This window comes from Chelonia mydas, chromosome 6, assembly GCF_015237465.2.
Source record: "Chelonia mydas isolate rCheMyd1 chromosome 6, rCheMyd1.pri.v2, whole genome shotgun sequence".
Lineage (NCBI taxonomy): Eukaryota > Metazoa > Chordata > Testudines > Cheloniidae > Chelonia > Chelonia mydas.
This window is the reverse complement of record NC_051246.2, coordinates 13236222-13255738: the sequence shown is the minus strand read 5'-3', so window position 1 is coordinate 13255738 and position 19517 is coordinate 13236222. Positions and strand designations below refer to the sequence as shown.

The window sequence follows — 19517 nt, the reverse complement described above, 5'->3', positions numbered from 1 at the left end:
ATGTGAAAAAATGGGTGTTATCATACACACTGTAAGGAGAGTGATCACTTAAGATGAGCTATTACCAGCAGGGGGGACAAGCCTTTTGTAGTGATGATCAAGGTGGGCCATTTCCAGCCGTTGACAAGAACGTCTGAGGAACAGTGGGGGGTGGGGTGGAGTGGAGCAGGGGAATTAAACATGGGGAAATAGTTTTACTTTCTGTAATGACCCATCCACTCTCGGTCTCTATTCAAGCCTAAATTAATTGTATCCTGTTTGCAAGTTAATTCCAATTCAGCAGTCTCTTGTTGGAGTCTGTTTTTGAAGTCTTTTTGTTGTAATATTGTGACTTTTAGGTCAGAGATCGAGTGACCAGAGAGATTGAAGTGTTCTCCGACTGGTTTATGAATGTTATAATTCTTGACATCTGATTTGTGTCCATTTAGTCTTTTACGTAGAGACTGTCCCGTTTGACCAATGGACATGGCAGAGGGGCATTGCTGGCACATGATGGCATATATCACATTGGTAGATGTGCAGGTGAACGAGCCTCTGATAGTGTGGCTGACAGAGCCAGAAGAGTAACCAGAAGTCACCTACTACAGGACAGGCCCAACAAAGAAAATAACAGAACACCTTTCTCCTTTTTTTACCTAGAGAGAGTAGCACCTCAGACAGAGCAGCGCTGGGCAGGCTCAGGGGAGCAGAAGTGAGGGAGCTCCTGCCAGACTGAGGTCACTGACCCAAAAGACTGAGAAGGCAGGCAGTGGAGGAGGCAGTAAGAGGCTGCTGTTCGAGGGTCCCTAGGCTGGGCCCCAGATTAGTGGGTGGGCCTGCCCATCCCCTTTGCCCCACTAGCCGCTGGAGAGAGTGTCCAAGCAAAGGACTGCAGCTTGCCCCTGAGTGAGGGCCTAAGTTTGGGTCTGCAGTTCACCACTGTGGCATGGGGCTGGACTGAAGATTGCCGGTTCCCCCGGAAGTAGGGAGAATGGAGTTGGGGGCCAAGCCGGAGGGCCATCCTGTGAAGAGGACGCTGCAAGCCAGGGAGCAATGTGGGTCCCAGATGAGGAGTGGGAGCAACAATGGTGCGACACCACCAGAAGGTGCTAATTCCCAGAGTGACCAGCAGGAGGCACCATGGGGTGAGTCCCAACCTTGCTACGGTTGTACTGCAGAGATCAGGTTGGTTAAGGTTAGAAATTGTCACGGCAGAGAGCCCATTGCCTCGGGAGAATTGAAGTAGGTTCCAATGAACTGTTAGGGTTGGTTTTTTTGTGCATTTATTTGGAGGCCTAACTTAGTAAAGAGAGCTACTGTCTGTTCAGTGGAGACTAACGCTGCTTGCTGTGTTGGTGCTTTCAGCAGGCAGTCATCCAAGTACAGGAATTTCACACCCCTGAGCCAGCAAGTTAGAGCACTTTAACTTGCTAGTGTAGACGTGGCCTAGGAGCCGGGCTAAGCTAAACAGAAATAAGCCAGTCTTACACTGAAATGTAAAGTTTTCACTAGTTTAACAAAACCAGTATAATTGAGTCAGTGGAATTTTGAGAGCAGACTTGGCCTGAAATCACTATTAATATCAATTTAGATAAATTACTGCAAAAGGCCATGTGAACATCACATAATATATCCCATTCATGGAAACCTGGCTTGTTTTGGTTCAGCTTAAACATTTGCCCAACTGGCTTAAGCTGAATTGATATAAGAATGGCCATACTGCGTCAGACCAAAGGTCCATCTAGCCCAGTAACCTGTCTTCCGACGGGGGCCAGGTGCCCCAGAGGGAATGAACAGAACAGGTAATCATCAAGTGATCCATCCCCTGTTGTCCATTCCCAGCTTCTGGCAAACAGAGGTTAGGGACACCATCCCTGCCCATCCTGGCTGATAGCCATTGATGGACCTATCCTCCATGAAGTTATCGAGTTCTTTTTTTGAACCCTAAAACAAATCTCTCAGTGGAAGAGCTCAGCCTTAAATTGATTTAAATTCAGCTGGTCCAGTTTCTTTGTGCAGGTTTTATGTTCCCCACCAGCAGCATGGATTGAAGCTGTGATTATTTAGAACTAACAGCAGGAGCCATTCCTACCTGAGCTCTCTGCTAGTAAAAGGCAGGAGCAGGCTCATTCACCTACCTGGTTCCTCCATTGGCAGGAGGGAGACAGATGGCGACAGTATGTAAGGGTGCATTATTTCAAGAAGGCTTAAAGTAGAACTGAGAAATTTTTGATATATTGTTTGCTTTTTTAATTGATAAAGGCAGATTCATTGAACCAAGAATGGGGTTGGGTTCAAAAAACTTCCTGGATCAAAAAAAGTTGATGAAAAATGTTTCAAAATTGTCAAACCATTTTGTTTTGAGACTTTCTAAATGAAAATTGTTTTCTGGTGCAAAATGACTTTTTGTTTCAGAATTGAAGCTGATTAGACTGAAAGCAAAAGGTTACAGCTTTGAAATATTTCATTTTTTTTCTATCAAAATGAAATGTTTCAACTGATCCAAAATGGAAAACAAGGTTAAGTTTGTGAATATTTGGGGGATTTTGTTTTCTTGACCTGATTCAAGATGGGGTGGGAAAATTTCATCTTTTGAAAATATTCATAGAATGGAGAAACACTATTAAACTTCCTATGCCAATTGATTTCACTAGAAAGAATTTTCTCCCAAATGCACATGCATGCACATACCCCACACCCCTCTCGCACACACCCCTCCCTTTCAGTCTTCAAACCTAGTAGTAACTAGAAGAATTTGACATTTTCTTGTTCCATTGTTTATTGAGAGGCAGAGGGAAATGTCTGCACTGAAGCAAGACAGGAAACGATAGCTGCAAATATTTTTTCTAACACCTAATTTTCACGTAGCTGCAAAGTACTGAGCAGAGACTGAGACTGTAAGGCCAGACTGGACCACTGTGATCATGTAGTCTGTGATACGGCGCATGCCATGACACTGCCCGAAAGAACTGGGGATGATTCCATCTGCTAAAGCACAAGTAAAAAGCTAGAATTATAATGGAGGGCGATTCGGACCAAGTCTGAGAATCCCTGGCTGAGAATTCATCAGATTTTTAAAAATTAGGGGCCTAATGCCCTGTTATCCATGGGGAATTCTCCTCCTCTGCTTTGCACCTTGTCTCATTCTTGCACCAAGAGAGGGCACCGTGGCTGCAAAGGACCTTTCTGATTTGGTGGCATTTTACACGTGCTTTGCTCAGGCGCAAATGACAGCAGGAGTAGCCAGGCTGAGAACCAGCCAGGCTGAGAACCAGCCTTGCTGACTCCAGTGCAAGGCCTGGCCTACACTTGGAAGTTGTGCTGGTCTAACCATGTCAGTGAGGAGTGTGATCATTTTATCAAAATAGCTATATTTTGGCTGGGGTCAATTACACCAGTACGATAGCATCTGGCTCTTTTCATCTGCAGATGCCACAGCACTTTATGAAACCAATCAGTATCATTTCCCCCACTTTACTGAACAGAACATAGGTCTCCTGAGTCCCACTAGGCTTCAGTGCTTCTCCTTATAGCTAAGTGCACTTACAGAGGTATAGCTAATTCCCCTTCTCTGTACTGGTATTGTTAAAGCACTACGTGCTGACAAGGCCTAAGTGGCACGAGAATCATGCCCATTTGTAGTTCTCAGTGGGTGAAATTCACCTGCTTGCAGAGAGCAACACCCAGAGCAACACTCGCATAGCTGGTCATGCCCATAACATCTCCACTCAAATCACCAGGCCAAGGCACCACTTCAATCCGATTGAAGGCCTATTTTGATTCAAGTGATGCATCGGCCTGGTGATTTGAGACTTTCTTCTTAAAGAAACTCTACTTCCTAACTCTCTGTGGATTACAGCAGGCTGGGCACAGTAATTGGTTTTGGTATCCACAGGAAACAATTCACGGACCCATTCACCCTTGGCTGTAGGAGCGGGCGTATGTTTTGTTGATTAGCACGGCAGTTTTCCACACTGAAATGACCTTCTTCAGCTGAAGGTCCGGGCTCACAGCGCTGGTCAGATTCATAATGTAATTTTCTTCTTTTCCCTCTTTTTCTAAATATTCTTGAAAGGTCTCCACTATCCTGTTCATAAAAGAAAAGCAGATTGTAAATGTTCAGGACACTGGTTCGGAAAGGCTAAGTGCCAAGTCTGACAGGCACACCCAGTTTCTTGAGTTCTCTTTTCACACTGTTGATCACTTCAGATGGTATAAAGTGGGGTATTTTTCTGCAGCAAGTTTTGACTTTTTGTCAAAAAAGGAACCCCCCCAAATCTGAAAATGGTTTGGTTTTCAGCAACTAAAAAGTAAACATTTTCAGCTCAACACCGCTGAAAAGTGAAATGTTGATGGCTCAAATAAATGAAAAATGTCTCACAATTTTTGGTTTTCTGAACCAAATTTTTTTGAGGAAGGCAGATGCTTTCTGAGAAAATTTACATTTAGGCCAAAACTCAATTTTTCATTCAAAGAAGCCCTACGTGTCAAGTTTCTAAAGCCTCACTTAGTGAATAGTCAAGAGTTGTCAGACAAGAGGTAACGTTTCCTTCCATCAATTTTTAAGCAAAACAGTGTGCTCTTAAACAGCAGTGGGTGAAATGATCCAGTACTGGAGATAATTCTGGGGAAGAAAACAAGGCATTACAGGGTCATAAGGAATAGAAGATTCCAAAACTCCAGCCCTTACCTAAAGAATGAGATTTAATATCCCTGCTGGAATTTTTATCAACAACAACGATCTTCTTATTATCCATAGACATGCCTAATCCATTCTTAAGTCTTACAAAATTCTCAGCCTCAATGACTTCATGTGGCAGTGAGTTCCACAAGCCATGTAAAAACTATTCCCTATGAATTTTCTACCTTTCAATTCCATTGAACATCCCTTTGTTCTTCTGTTATGGGAGTGGAAGAACAGACGCCTCCTGATCTTCCTTCTCTAGACCAGTCAGTATTTTATAGACCATTATTCAATCTCCTCTATTCCTAGGTAACAACCTCAATCTGTTCAGTCTCTCTTAATAGTAGTTTCTCCGCAAACCTGATCATTCTCATTGCCCTTCTCTAAGCCCCTCTAGTTCTGCAGTATGGAAAGTCTGAGAATCTCTAGCCAAGCATGTTATCCAATTCTAGAAGACTTGGAGATCTATGGAAAATGAGCTTTTATATCTGATATGATTTGACCTTTCCCTTTTAATACAGCATACGAGTAATATACAGGCAATTTTAAGAGGCTGGGTTTCTTTCCCTACATTTGCCTTGATCTTTTAACCTGCATTTTAAAAAAAACAACCAACCAGACATACCCACAAAGTCTCTTAAATCAACAGGACATCATATCTAAAGTGGTTTGTGCCTGCTCCAAATTAAAAGTAAAAAAAAAAAAAATTATTTTCATCTGGATCTAAATGTTCGTGCAGAGGCCCTTCCCATATTCACAGACAAGAGAAATATGTTACCCCCAACTGTTTTCGTAGCTTTCCAATGTCACTGTGATCATTTCGTGCAGCTCAATGATAAAGAACTCAATATTGACAGTGGATAGCGCAGTTGTCAGCTCCTCCCTCTCCTGGCCAGTCAGCTCGTCATGGAAGCCCTTGTCTACCAGGAAGAAGGGATTCTGAAATGAGAAGCACAGTGTCAGTGGGGGCAAGTGCAGAGGTGCTGCAGGAGTGGCTGGATGCCCCATGCACAGAGCAGTTGAGGATGTGCCTAATGGAAGAGTCTCCTCATTTGGCTCAGAGCAGATGTAGCCTGGTGACGCTTGCTTCTGCCCTATGCATAAGGGATGCTCCTGGGGTGGGATGGAGCACGTGGCTCTGCACATGACCTCAGGCCAGTGCTGCAGTCCCTGTAGCCAGCAAAACTTTCATAGCTTTTATTGACTAATGTCTGTCCATCCATCTCACATTATCAATATTGATACCACAATGCATTAAACACACAATATCAATAGAACATTATATTGTAGATACACTTCTAGCAGTTACCTCGCCTGAATTGTCTGTCTTTTTATAATCCTGTTCTCTTGTGCTAAGTATCCCATAACACTTTGCAAAACTGAAGTCAGCTTTGGCATTAGAAAATAAGAAACTTGCCAAACGCAAAATACATTAATGTTGTGCCCAGTACAAGCTGGACCAGTACCGGGAACACTAGTATCCAAAACAAAGTAAGGGAAGATACAGAACAACAAGTTAAGGAACTGACACAAGCTGATGGGCTGGATTTTTGTGACGTATAAAGCATTTTGTAACTTGTAAACCATCCTATAAATACTATTTGCTGAAATACGTAACTGGGAGCACACCTTCTGTGTAAAGTGAATTGAACAACAGCAGCACAGGACGGCTTCACGGAAACGGCTATATTACAAAGCCTTTCTTCCAGTACTATGCTATTATTGTCAGTGTTGTTGTAGCCATGTTGGTCCCAGGATATTACAGAGATGAGTGGGTGAGGTATTCTCACTGGAACAACGTATGTTGGTCAAAGAGAGACACTTTCGAGATGCACTGAGCTCTTCTTCAGGTCAGGGAAAGACCAACAGACATCTCTCTATACTCTTCCTGACTTTTAGCAATAAACCTGACTGATCTGGTGAATATACTTCGTAACAAACCAAGATGTGGACAAACAATTGTCTATGCAATTTATCAACAGTATAAAGGCCATCAGGTCCCATCCAGCCCAGCCTCCTGCCAGATCCGGACCAGAGAATCTCCCCCAGAGATTCCTGCCTCTGGCACAATAACTCCTGGATGAGCTAGAGTGCAACTTTGAGAAAGGGACGACGCACCTAGATTTACAGACTCCAAGTGATGGAGCCTGACAGCAGCAGAGGAGGGACTGCACAGCAAGTGAGCAGAGAACGTTGGTCATAACTAGAGCTGGTGGGGAAATGTTGGGATATTTTCCTGCACAAAAGTTTGACTTTTAATCAGAAAACAAAACAATAACTAAAATAATTGTATCTGTGGCTTGCAGCATGACATTTGACAGTGGGATGGCCCTTGGGCCAGGCAGGTGCCATTTGCTGTGATCAAGAAACTCTGTTCAGATCTGATGGAGTTACAAGCAATTGAAAATCACCACCCATTTCACAGTGCAGCTGGCTTTCAGAAACATGTCCAAAAGAGGAATAGGTTTTCAGCTGGAAAGTTTTCATGTTTTACTTTTTGCAGCAAAGTCAAAATTTTCTGTGGAAAAATTTCTGTTTGTCAAAAACCCAATTTTCTGATTAAAAACAATTGCACAGAAAGTTTTCAGCCTTGTCACAGCCTCATCCCAGGCACACTGGGGTGGGTTCCTCCATTACCTGGTTCATTTGTACAAGTAGCACTGATCTCTTTGCTGACAGGATCTGCCACAGAGACAGGATGTGCTTCAGCCGGGTTTGTGGGACAACCTGGGATGAAACAACACAGACAAGTTTTATCTAGACCTTGGTATCCAGAAAGCCTTTACACCGTTACTTAAATCCTCATCACAGAAGTGAGTACATTCCATATTCATTTCACAGTTGCCTTGCTTGTACCAAAGTTTTAAAGAATGTCAAGCCACTGAGCTGGTGGGAGTCACTGGCTAAGTACCTGGAACCAGAGTTTGCTGATATGTGAAACCAGCTTTTGACAGCCTTTTGTAGGCACAGAGAGAATATTTTCTTTGTTTCAGTTTATTCAACTAGTTCAGTTCAATGAATATTTCATTGAGTAGAATGGCCAAGCTCTGGTTTGAAAATCTGGGATCCTCCTGGTACCTGGTAGGCATTTTCAGAGACTGTGCCCATGCGGATTATTAATTAGTATTATTTATTTGTATTGCAGTAGTGTCTAGAAGCACCAGTCACCATGTGCTGGGATGTAACAAATAGACAATGCATGTCTCCAAATGAATACAGGGTAATCTTTTCAGAAGCGTCTAAGTGAGTTAGGAGCAATGTTCCTTCTAATTATTTACATCCATGTGCGGAATAAATTTTATCAAAAGTGACTTGGGGGCTGTGGAGGAGCTGAAGAACCTGGGGAGGTAGGAGTTGGGTGAGCTGAATTCCTGCAGAATGTTTCAATTTAATCAAGTCGGCATTTTCTGACAGAAAACTTGACTATACTGTACTACACTCTACTACAGAATCTATATTGTAGGGTCGGTCAGAGAATGGTTTTTTTTTTCCACAGAATATTTCAATGAAATGTCTTGTGGAAAATTTCAAAATGATGCTTTTGTTTTTTTTCAGAGCAAAGTTTTTCATTTTGGGATGAAACTCAAAAGTTTTTTCATTTTCCATGGAAAGCAACAACAAAAAATCCTTTAGTCAAAATCCCAAATTCCTCTCAAAGAACAGGTTTGAAAGAAACCTTACTCTATATTCAGACTCTATAGTAGAAAGCATGAAAACACAAAATATTTATTATAAAGAGCTTCATTTTCATTGCTGTGAATTCAAACCAAAGTTAATCTCTTACCGGTAAGTCTCTGAACTTCTTTGCATTAGCCTCCATCTTCAGGTCATTTCTGACATACTCAGTCAGGAGCCGCTCTGGGTCCCCTCCAGTCACGGCCAGGAACTGCGCAGCCACTTTCAGGGTGGAGAGTGCTCTGGAAATGTCACTCACTGAACCGGCCTCTTCCATAATGAGTTTCATCTGACTCACGCTCAGTGGTTCCTAAGGATAGCAACATGAGACAAAAGGAGTCAGGCTGTCTGTAGGATTTCCACATCAAATTCCCGTTACAATCAATAGCATCCAAATCCCCTAAGCAACTTTGAAAAACTCAGCCTTAAGTGTTTCCACACTGGCCTTATATGATCCACGGGATTGTATACAATGTGTGAAGAAGATATGAGGAATTTTGATAGAGGTGCCATATGTAAGACAAATGAATATTAGATAAATAGATTCTAAGGCCAGAAGAAACCACTGTGATGGTCTAGTGACTTTGACCACCTGTGTAACACAAGCCACAGAACTTCCCCAAAATAATTCCTGTGTGAACTACAGCAGCTCGTTCAGAAAAATATCCAATCTTGATTACTAGTAATGGAGAATCCACCATGGCCCCTAGTAAATCATTCCAATAGTTAATTATCCTCACTGTTAAAAATGTATACTTTATTTCCAATGTGAATTTGTCCAGCCACTAGAGTACAGTATACCTTTTGTCTACTAGATTGAAAAGCCTTTATCATCAAATATTTGTTCCCCATGTAGGTACTTAAAGACTGATCAAGTCACCTTATTGTTAAGCTGTGCTAATAATGCTGTGTTAATAAGGCACAGATACTATTAAGTATTTTATCTCATTCTGGTAGTTAAGACTGTAAAGTCAGGTGACTCTAAGCAAACCTCCGACAGATTGTAAGCGCTATACATTTTTTGATTTTGCTATAGAATTCAATTGAGAATTCTTTCCCTGCTTGGAATTCTAGGGGAAGGTGACAAACTATAGAAAGGATATCATTCTCTATGAAACTGGAAAGGTTTGGAGATCAGTTTCTATGGAACCACATTAAAAGATCTTTCATCCTTCCTAAATTTTATGGGATTTAGAAGGGTACATGGGTATTCCCAGATGGGATCAACACCAAAGCCCATGTAGCCCAGTCACCTGTCTCTGACAACACCCAGCACCAGATGCTGCAGAGGAAAGTGTAGGAACCCCACAGTATCAGATGGGGGATGATCTGCCCCCCCACCCCCCCAAGCTAGGTCCCATCTAGTCTCTGAGATTTGGCTCAAACCCTAAAGCAGGAGGTTTACATAATTTTTGCCATTACTAATTATGCTAACTGGGTATTCTTGTGATCTACAGAAATGTCCAATACTTCCTGGAATCTTGCAACTTCTTGGCCTCTGACTTCCTGAGGCAATGAGTTCCACAGGATGATCACATATCATGTGAAAGTATTTCATTGGATCAGTTTTGAATTTCCACCTTTTTAACTTCATTGAATGTGAGAAGGTTACTCACTTGGTGCAGTAACTGAGGTTCTTCAAGATGGTTGTCCCTGTGGGTGCTCCACTTTAGGTGACTATTGAGCAGGGCTCTCAGTGGAAGGGAGTGGCTTTGGAGTTGCGTTGTGGATGGTGGATAGCACCGTGAGTACAAAGCGAGCATCTGATGCTGACTGTTGTATAGCAGAGTGTTTTGTGAATGGATGGGCTGATCCCCAAGTTTCTGCTCTGCAAATGCTGACAATAGGAACATTGAGAGAAGCTACGGATGTGGAAAGTGTTCTGGTAGAGTGTGTAGATGCCCGTTGGGACTTGTAAATGGAAGTTTTGATAACAAAGGTGGATACATCCACATATCCACTTAGTTTCTCCCATTGATCATTTTGTTATAACGACAAATCTTGATGAATTTCTAAATGGTTTTGCTCTTTCAATGTAGAAAGCTAGAATTCTGCGAGTGTCCAGTGTGTGAAGTGATGCCTCCCTTCCATTTGCATGTGGTTTTGGGGGGGAAAAAAAACAGATAAGTAAATGGGTTGATTCAAATGAAAGAGGGAGGCAACCTTGGTAGGAATTTGGGAGGTGGTCTTAAGGCAACTTTGTCTTTAAAGGAAGTTTGCCATTAAGGCACCCAGTTCTCCCACCCATCTGGCGGACATGATGGTGATGAGGAATGCCAGAGTACCCAGAAGTCACCTACTACAGGACAGGCCCAACAAAAAAAATAACAGAACGCCACTAGCCATCACCTTCAGCCCCCAACTAAAACCTCTCCAACGCATCAAGGATCTACAACCTATCCTGAAGGACGACCCATCACTCTCCCAGATCTTGGGAGACAGGCCAGTCCTTGCTTACAGACAGCCCCCCAACCTGAAGCAAATACTCACCAACAACCACACACCACACCACAGAACCACTAGCTCAGGAACCTATCCTTGCAACAAAGCCCGTTGCCAACTGTGTCCACGTATCTATTCAGGGGACACCATCATAGGGCCTAATCACATCAGCCACACTATCAGAGGCTCGTTCACCTGCACATCTACCAATGTGATATATGCCATCATGTGCCAGCAATGCCCCGTCTGCCATGTACATTGGTCAAACTGGACAGTCTCTACGTAAAAGAATAAATGGACACAAATCAGACGTCAAGAATTAGAACATCCAAAAACCAGTTGGAGAACACTTCAATCTCTCTGGTCACTCGACTACAGACCTAAAAGTGGCAATTCTTCAAAAACAGACTCCAACAAGAGACTGCTGAACTGGAATTAATTTGCAAACTGGATATGATTAACTTTGGCTTGAATAGAGACTGGGAGTGGATGGGTCATTACAGAAAGCAAAACTATTTTCCCTGCTCTCCCCACCCCATTCCTCAGACATTCTTGTCAACTGCTGGAAATGGCCCACCTTGATTCAGGTTTCAGAGTAACAGCCGTGTTAGTCTGTATTCGTAAAAAGAAAAGGAGTACTTCTGGCACCTTAGAGACTAACCAGTTTATTTGAGCATGAGCTTTCGTGAGCTACAGCTCACTTCATCGGATGCATAGCATATCGTGGAAACTGCAGAAGACATTATATACACACAGACCATGAAACAAAACTTCCTCCCACCTCACTCCCCCGCTGGCAACAGCTTATCTAAAGTGATCCTCAAGTAGAGCCACCTTGATCATCACTACAAAAGGTTCCCCCCACCCCCTGCTGGTAATAGCTTACCTTACCTGATCACTCTTGTTACAGTGTGTATAGTAATACCCATTGTTTCATGTTCTCTATGTATATAAATCTTCCCACTGTATTTTCCACTGAATGCATCCAATGAAGTGAGCTGTAGCTCACGAAAGCTTATGCTCAAATAAATTTGTTAGTCTCTAAGGTGCCACAAGTACTTCTCTTCTTTTGCAAATACAGACTAACACGGCTGCTACTCTGAAACTAAGCATTTTTTGTTGCCCTCCGCTGGACTCTTTCCAATTTTTCCACATCCTTCTTATAGTGTGGGGCCCAAAACTGGACACAGTACTCCAGATGAGGCCTCACCAATGCCAAATAGATGAGAATGATCACGTCCTTCGATCTGCTGGCAACGCCCCTACTTATATAGCCCAAAATGCCATTAGCCTTCTTGGCAACAAGGGCACACTGACTCATATCCAGCTTCTCGTCCACTGTAACCCCTAGGTCCTTTTCTGCAGAACTGCTGCCTAGCCATTCGGTCCCTAGTCTGTAGCGGTCCATGGGATTCTTCCGTCCTAAGTGCAGGACTCTGCACTTGTCCTTGTTGAACCTCATCAGATTTCTTTTGGCCCAATCCTCTAATTTGTCTAGGTCCCTCTGTATCCTATCCTTACCCTCCAGCGTATCTACCACCCCTCCCATTTTAGTGTCATCTGCAAACTTGCTGAGGGCACAGTCCACGCCCTCCTCCAGATCATTAATGAAGATATTGAACAAAACCGGCCCCACGACCGACCCTTGGGGCACTCCACTTGATACTGGCTGCCAACTAGACATGAAGCCATTGATCACTACCCATTGAACCCAATGATCTAGCCAGCTTTCTATCCACCTTATAGTCCATTCATCCAGCCCATCCTTCTTGAACTTGCTGGCAAGAATAATGTGGGAGACCGTATCAAAAGCTTTGCTAAAGTCAAGGAACAACACATCCACTGCTTTCCCCTCCTCCACAGAGCCAGTTATCTCGTCATAGAAGGCAAGTAGGTAGTCAGGCATGACTTGCCCTTGGTGAATCCATGCTGACTGTTCCTGATCACTTTCTTCTCCTCTAAGTGCTTCAGAATGGATTCCTTGAGGAACTGCTCCATGATTTTTCCAGGGACTGAGATGAGGCTGACTGGCCTATCGTTCCCTGGATCCTCCTCCTTCCCTTTTTAAAAGATGGCCATTACATTAGCCTTTTCCCAGTCATTCGGGACCTCCCGCGATCGCCATGAGCTTTCAAAGATAAGGGCCAATGGCTCTGCAATCACATCTACCAACTCCTTTAGCACCCTTGGATGCAGTGCATCCAGCTCCATGGACTTGTGCTCGTCCAGCTTTTCTAAATAGTCGTGAACCACTTCTTTCTCCACAGAGGGCTGGTCACCTCCTCCCCATGCTGTGCTGCCCCATGCAGCAGTGTGGGTGCTGACCTTGTTTGTGAAGACAGAGGCAAAAAAAGCATTGAGTACATTAGCTTTTTCCACTGGACAGAGTGGGGGCTGACCTAGAAGGAATATTCAAGTGGCTCAGTACCAAGCTGGATGAAGTATCCTCGGTACCAAGTAGAGGGGATTCTGGTGTTGAAGAGACTATTAGGTCCGCATGTCTCATGAACTGTTGTGGAACTGTGAGCTTCGGTACCAGGGACAGTGTTGCTGGCAGTCCGGGAGTGTGAATTGTAGCCGCTAGTGCCAAGGGTTTTGAGCTGTGTGGCACAAGTACCACAGGTGGCCCCATTTTGTCGGTCAGTGCCGAGGTTTTCTTGGCTCTGTGGGTGCTCATGTTGAGGGTTTCACTTTGCTTTGCGAGCCTCCATTCGAGGGAGGGTCTTTTCACTCTCTGAACTCTCGAAACCAGACAGTCCTGGTGTTTCATGATCCAACACACTCAGTGCCGTCAGTACCAGAGTAGATTTTTTTTTTCAGTCAGGGATCGCTTTTTTTTTTTTAACCAATTCCCAGTGCAGAAAAGTCTGGGAACATTTTTTGGTTGCCTTTCTTGGGTAAAGGATCCTTTGTGGGCACTGCTGGGACAGAACCTCTGTCAAAGGCTGCCGATGGCAACAGTTGGCCCCAAGGTGTCCTGGACTTGGGGTCTGAGGCCAGCCTGAGGGATTTCTGCATCATAAGGCATTTAAGTTGGAGATTCCTGGTTTTTCTTGCCCTGGCCATGAGGTTCTGGCGATATGGACACTTTTGAGTAATGTGCATCTCACCGAGACAGCGGACACTCAGTGTGTCTCTGTCAGAAACCGGGATTGACAGCCTACAAGTCAGGCAGCATTTGAAGCCCAGTGATCCAGGCATACCCGAGAGTCTGTTCCCCTACAAAAAAAGAGGGTAATAATCCTACTGGAGCTAAACATATCTTTCTCCTGAGGGGAATAAAGGTACGTAGGGAAGAAATTTAAAAAATAAAAATAGGTATAAAGGGTAGAATATCTAACTGCTTATACTATAAAGCATCTAAAAGCTAATCTTATCTAAGGTAAGAGAGGGTGTTGCTGATCGCTCTGACTCCTGCCAAAGGCAGGAGAGAAGGAACTGAGGGACGGTTAGTCACGCAGTACTATGTAACCATCTGAAGCAGCACAAGATGGCAACAGTCCATGCGCGACCCAACCGGGCACTGCTACCACAGATCTCCAATTACAAGCGCAGGGCATCAAGACACCTAAAGTGGAGCACCCACAGGCACATTCCTAAGAACCATCTCTTGTTCCTGTGTTATGAGACCGGGAGAACACCTTTCTCTAGATCAATCATTGTTTTATCATGGGAATTATTTCAAAATGTGTTTGAAGTTTAATAAATGTTACATCAGTGTAATTCAGGAGTAAAATCCAGGCAGTCAGTGGAGTAAAACTGTTGTAAAGCTGGTGTACAAGGGAAGAGAAGCAACCCCCCTGACTCCAAGTCGCCAAGAAACTGTACAAAAAGTTAGAGTCTGATGCTCCACTTGGCTCAGGAGCCTGATCCTGGCGTACTCTACAGCCACTTTGTGCTGCTCTGATGTCTCAAGCTGAGCACCCAAATCCTGGAGGCACCCAGAAATGAGGGGATAGTTTAGAGAATGCTGCCCTTAATGGGCGAGTGGACATACTGTAGGTTTGGGATATTTACTCAACCTTCTGCGCCTATAGTGGCTATGAAAGCTATTTACAATGGGCAAAAGAGAGAGGATTATCTGAGTCTGGAGCTGGGGAAAACCTAGAGTTGTTGTTAATCTTACCTGGCACAATTGTTTAACCTTAACTTTCGTGGAGTGCAGAGTCTTCACATTGTTCAGTGTAATGGATGGAGTTGTCTGAAAGTGAAAACATTAGTGATTAATAACTGGTTTATAAAGCACAGCATTGTTCAATACAGAAAAACAACAACCCTGAAGCCCATGCCATGGGTTAGAGCATAATTTTCAAAAGCACCTAAGGGATTTAGGAGCCAAAGGTCCATTTTGAAAAGTGGCTTAGGCTCTTAGGGCCAGATTTTTAAAGTTGCCTAGTGGGATTTTCAAAAATCATCCATTGAAATCAATGGGAGTTTAGCCTAAAGTGTTCAGGGCAGCCTAAGTGACTTAGGAACATAAGTCCTATTTTTAAAGATGATTTAATCGTTTGGGTGCCTAAATCAGGGGTGACATAAGGCAACTAAAAGAAAAGGGCCATGGGCACCAGAACTGTGACCCCGCCCCCTCACACTGACCCTTCCCCCAAAGTCCTGCCTTTGCACCGCACCTTCCTCTTGAGGCCCCGCCCCTTCTCCCCAATGACCTGATACCACTTGCTCCTCTCTGTCCCCTCCCGCCATCACTTACACTTATGGCTGGTAAAAAGAGGAGGGGCCATGGCCCCTGTTCTGGTGCCCCTGGCCTAAATCACATGATTCCCATTGAAAAACAAAGCACCTAACCTCATTAGACATTTTTGAAAATTCCACTAGGCCCCTAGATGCCTAAAGACGTTAAAAAAAATCTGGCTCCTAGGAGCCTACATCTCTCTGAAAGTCTATGCAATTTAGGCTTCTAAGCAAAGCTGTAAGGGAAATAGTTTCCCTATCTTGCAAGAATTTAAGAGTTCAAAAATTTTTCTCTTCCCAAATCAAGATGGGAACTCAAAATCTTGAAAATTTTAAAAGACAGAAGACGTGAAAAAAATCTTTGGGTAAATTGAAATGTTTTGATAATCTCAAAATGTTTAATTTTGACTTTGACCTTTTTAGTTTAAATTTTAAAAGTAAAGAAATAACTAATTTCAAAATATACACCTGTTTCAAACCAGAAATCAAAACATTTTGTTCCAAAAATGTGGAAATGAATGTTTTATACTGTATTTTCAAAACATTTCTCCAAATTTTTCATTTTTTTTAAAGTGAACAATTTGTCAAAATCAGCATGTTCCCATGGGAAGTTTCGGTTTTGATAAATTGGCATTTTCCAAGAACAAAATTGTATCAACAAATTCCCAAACCAGCTCTTCTCCTAAGTCCCTTTAGAATAATGGGTCTTAGGCTCCTAAGTCACTTAGGCTCTTTTGAAAATTATTTTAAAATAAGTCTTATCACAGTGGAGCTGATTTGCCAATGCATTATTCCCAATTTATACCAGTGTAACCCTACTGAAGTCACTGAATCTCAAAACGTATAAATCTGGAGTAAGGCCAGAGTGGATCAGGTCTTTCACCTCCCATCGCCATTTCCACCTGTGCATCCTAATTTGTTTGTGGTTTACACTCATTTTGTTCAGGTGTGAATAACTCCACACAGGTGCCAGGCTGCAGAGCAGCAAGCACTGAGAGTAAAATCCTGGCTGCACTGAAGTCTATGGCAAAGCACCGCCTCCATGATTTCATCCTGAACTCACCTGGGCTTTCACAATGGGCTTCCCGCTGATGAATCGGTGAATCACTTGCCTCTGCAGAGTCAGAAAATTATAGTGAGTGGTCTTGGTTCCATCTTCCTCTAGCACATACTGGAAGTTTGACAGCGCCATGGTGATCAAGTCACTCTCGGTAACACTTAACACAGAGGCGTGCTTCACTTCTTCTGCTGAAACAGACCTGGAGAATAGGGCAGAACAACATGAGGGGGCTTCTTCTTTATTGACAAAGAAATCTAAGATGGAACAAGCTCTGATGGGCCGTTTAGCCCATCGCTGGGCTTCCAACTCTTGGGAGTCTCGTGACATTAGGGGTTCCAGCTACTGGAGTCATGTGATCACAGGAGAAATGCAGCTTGCGTTTAAAAAAGAAGTAAATTTGCCACTGTTGTAACTACCGAGAAAAGCTTGAAATCTTGACCCTGGGAGGCAAATAAAAACACCTACACCTTTATTATTTTTGATCCTTTGGTCCAAGTAGTTAGCCAGCAGGTCAAGTATTTCTTTGGTGAAACCCTATTTATTTACAGAATGCCCATGAAGTCCTGGTTCCTGAACACAGTAGAAACACACAAGCAGGAGGCAGGTCCTTGGCTCACCATTTCCAAGTCTGGAAGAACTCTGTCTCTGGCCGTGCTCACCACTGCTTCTCTCATTTTCTGCTGGCTTTTTCCTCCCATCTTTCTGTTTCTCACACATACACACAGTTTGCCAAACAATCCACTAGCTCTTTACATTTGCAATTAATTTCAGGGAAATCACATGGCTTACTTTCTGATTGGCCTTGCCATGTGGCCCAGTGCCCTGGGCGGTGGCTTCTACTGTTTCCATCTATCATTATATACAGGGGTAGTTAATCACTCCTTTCAGTTAGCCAGAAATAAAGGTGCTTTGCAAACTCATCAGCTTTAAGGAAGTCTGTGAGTAACTGTAGATCAAAGACCCACTTGACGGCACCTTTGAGCATAACAATATTTTTAAAAGTATTCATCATCTGGACCCATGGGAAAGAAGCCCCTGAGGAATTCCACCATGATTTCAAGTATCAGGGGGTAGCCGTGTTAGTCTGAATTCACAAAAACAACAAGGAGTCTGGTGGCACCTTAAAGACTAACAGATTTATTTGGGCATAAGCTTTCTGAAGAAGTGCGGTTTTTACCCACGAAAGCTTATGCCCAAATAAATCTGTTAGTCTTTAAGGTGCCACCAGACTCCTTGTTGTTACCATGATTTCAACAATTTCCCTCCCATCATCAACCTCAGCCTGGACCAATCCACACAAGCGGTCCATTTCCTGGACACTACTGTGCTAATAAGCGATGGTCACATAAACACCACCCTATACCGGAAACCTACTGACCGCTATACTTACCTACATGCCTCCAGCTTTCATCCAGGACACACCACACAGTCCATTGTCTACAGCAAAGCTCTAAGATACAACCACATTTGCTCCAACCCCTCAGACAAAGACAAACACCTACAAGATCTCTATCAAGCATTCTTAAAACCACAATACCCACCTGCTGAAGTGAAAAAACAGATTAACAGAGCCAGAAGAGTACCCAGAAGTCACCTACTACAGGACAGGCCCAACAAAGAAAATAACAGAACGCCACTAGCCGTCACCTACAGCTCCCAACTAAAACCTTTCCAGCTCATCATCAAGGATCTACAACCTATCCTGAAAGATGATCCCTCACTCTCACAGATCTTGGGAGACAGACCAGTCCTCGCTTACAGACAGCTCCCCAGCCTGAAGCAAATACCAGCAACCACAGAACAAAAACACTAACCCAGGAACCCATCCTTGCAACAAAGCCCGATGCCAACTCTGTTCACATATCTATTCAAGTGACATCATAGGACCTAATCACATCAGCCACGCCATCAGGGGCTCGTTCACCTGCACATCTACCAATGTGATATGTGGCAGCAATGCCCCTCTGCCATGTACATTGGCCAAACTGGACAGTCTCTATGCAAAAGAATAAATGGACACAAATCTGACATCAGGAATTATAATATTCAAAAACCAGTAGGAGAACACTTCAACCTCTCTGGTCACTCAGTAACAGACTTAAAGGTAGCAATTTTGCAACAGAAAAGCTTCAAAAACAGACTCCAATGAGAAACTGCTGAATTTGAATTAATATGCAAACTAGATACTATTAACTTAGGCTTGAATAGAGACTGGGAATGGCTGAGCCATTACACAAATTGAATCCATTTCCCTATGTTAAGTATCCTTACACCTTCTTGTCAATTGCCTGAAATGAGCCATCCTGATTATCACTACAAAAGTTTTTTTTCTCCTGCTGATAATAGCTCATCTTAATTAATTAGCCTCTTAGAGTTGGTAGGGCAACTTCCACCTTTTCATGTTCTCTATATGTATATATATCTTCATACTATATGTTCCATTCTACGCATCTGATGAAGTGAGCTGTAGCCCCTGAAAGCTTATGCTCTAATAAATTTGTTAGTCTCTAAAGTGCCACAAGTACTCCTGTTTTTTTGCGGATACAGACTAACATGGCTGCTACTCTGAAACTTAAAAAATCTTGTGACTTTTGAGGAATCTTGTGATTTCTGGGGGGCAGACTCATATTCTTTTTCATTCTTGGCAGAGCTGCTTACAGTGAGCCAGACACTACGCTCAGTCACATCAGCACAATAGTGCCACAGAAGTCAGTGGAGGAAGAGCCTAAAGCTGCTCTCAACGATGCGCTGCTAGGTTGAAGTTTCACATGCAGAAGCAGTGCTGGCTGGCTGGCTGTGTCACTTGCTGAGTGAAAAAAGCCCTTGGTCCTTTATAAAAATCTGTACACATTGAAAATTACGGGTACTGAAGGACTCTTTAATCTAGCGGTGAACAAAAACCAATGGCTGGAAGCTGAAGCCTGATAAATTCAAACTGGAAATATGGCATCAAATGTTGACAGTGAAGGTGATTAACCCTTGGAGCAA

At 43.3% G+C, this 19517-nt stretch overlaps 1 protein-coding gene and 1 long non-coding RNA gene across 7 annotated transcripts in view; one reads left to right on the top strand and one right to left on the bottom strand.

The window, feature by feature from the left end:
* The first annotated feature begins 638 nt into the window (after window positions 1–638).
* Window positions 639–2639, top strand: LOC122466323. Its single transcript, XR_006291739.1, has 2 exons — window positions 639–1124; window positions 2395–2639. It is a non-coding gene; the product is annotated as an uncharacterized LOC122466323 (long non-coding RNA).
* The window catches only part of LOC102931868 (E3 ubiquitin-protein ligase rnf213-alpha), a 174665-nt gene continuing 157353 nt past the window's right edge, over window positions 2206–19517 (bottom strand). For all 6 annotated transcript variants that reach the window (XM_037899153.2, XM_037899155.2, XM_037899156.2 and 3 more), the window contains 6 exons: window positions 16533–16728; window positions 14907–14981; window positions 8448–8648; window positions 7301–7390; window positions 5442–5602; window positions 2206–4066 (listed from right to left, as the gene is read on the bottom strand). In XM_037899153.2, the coding sequence (XP_037755081.1) occupies window positions 3895–4066; window positions 5442–5602; window positions 7301–7390; window positions 8448–8648; window positions 14907–14981; window positions 16533–16728 (895 nt within the window). In that variant the 3' untranslated portion in view covers window positions 2206–3894. The remainder of the gene's footprint in view (window positions 4067–5441; window positions 5603–7300; window positions 7391–8447; window positions 8649–14906; window positions 14982–16532; window positions 16729–19517) is intronic.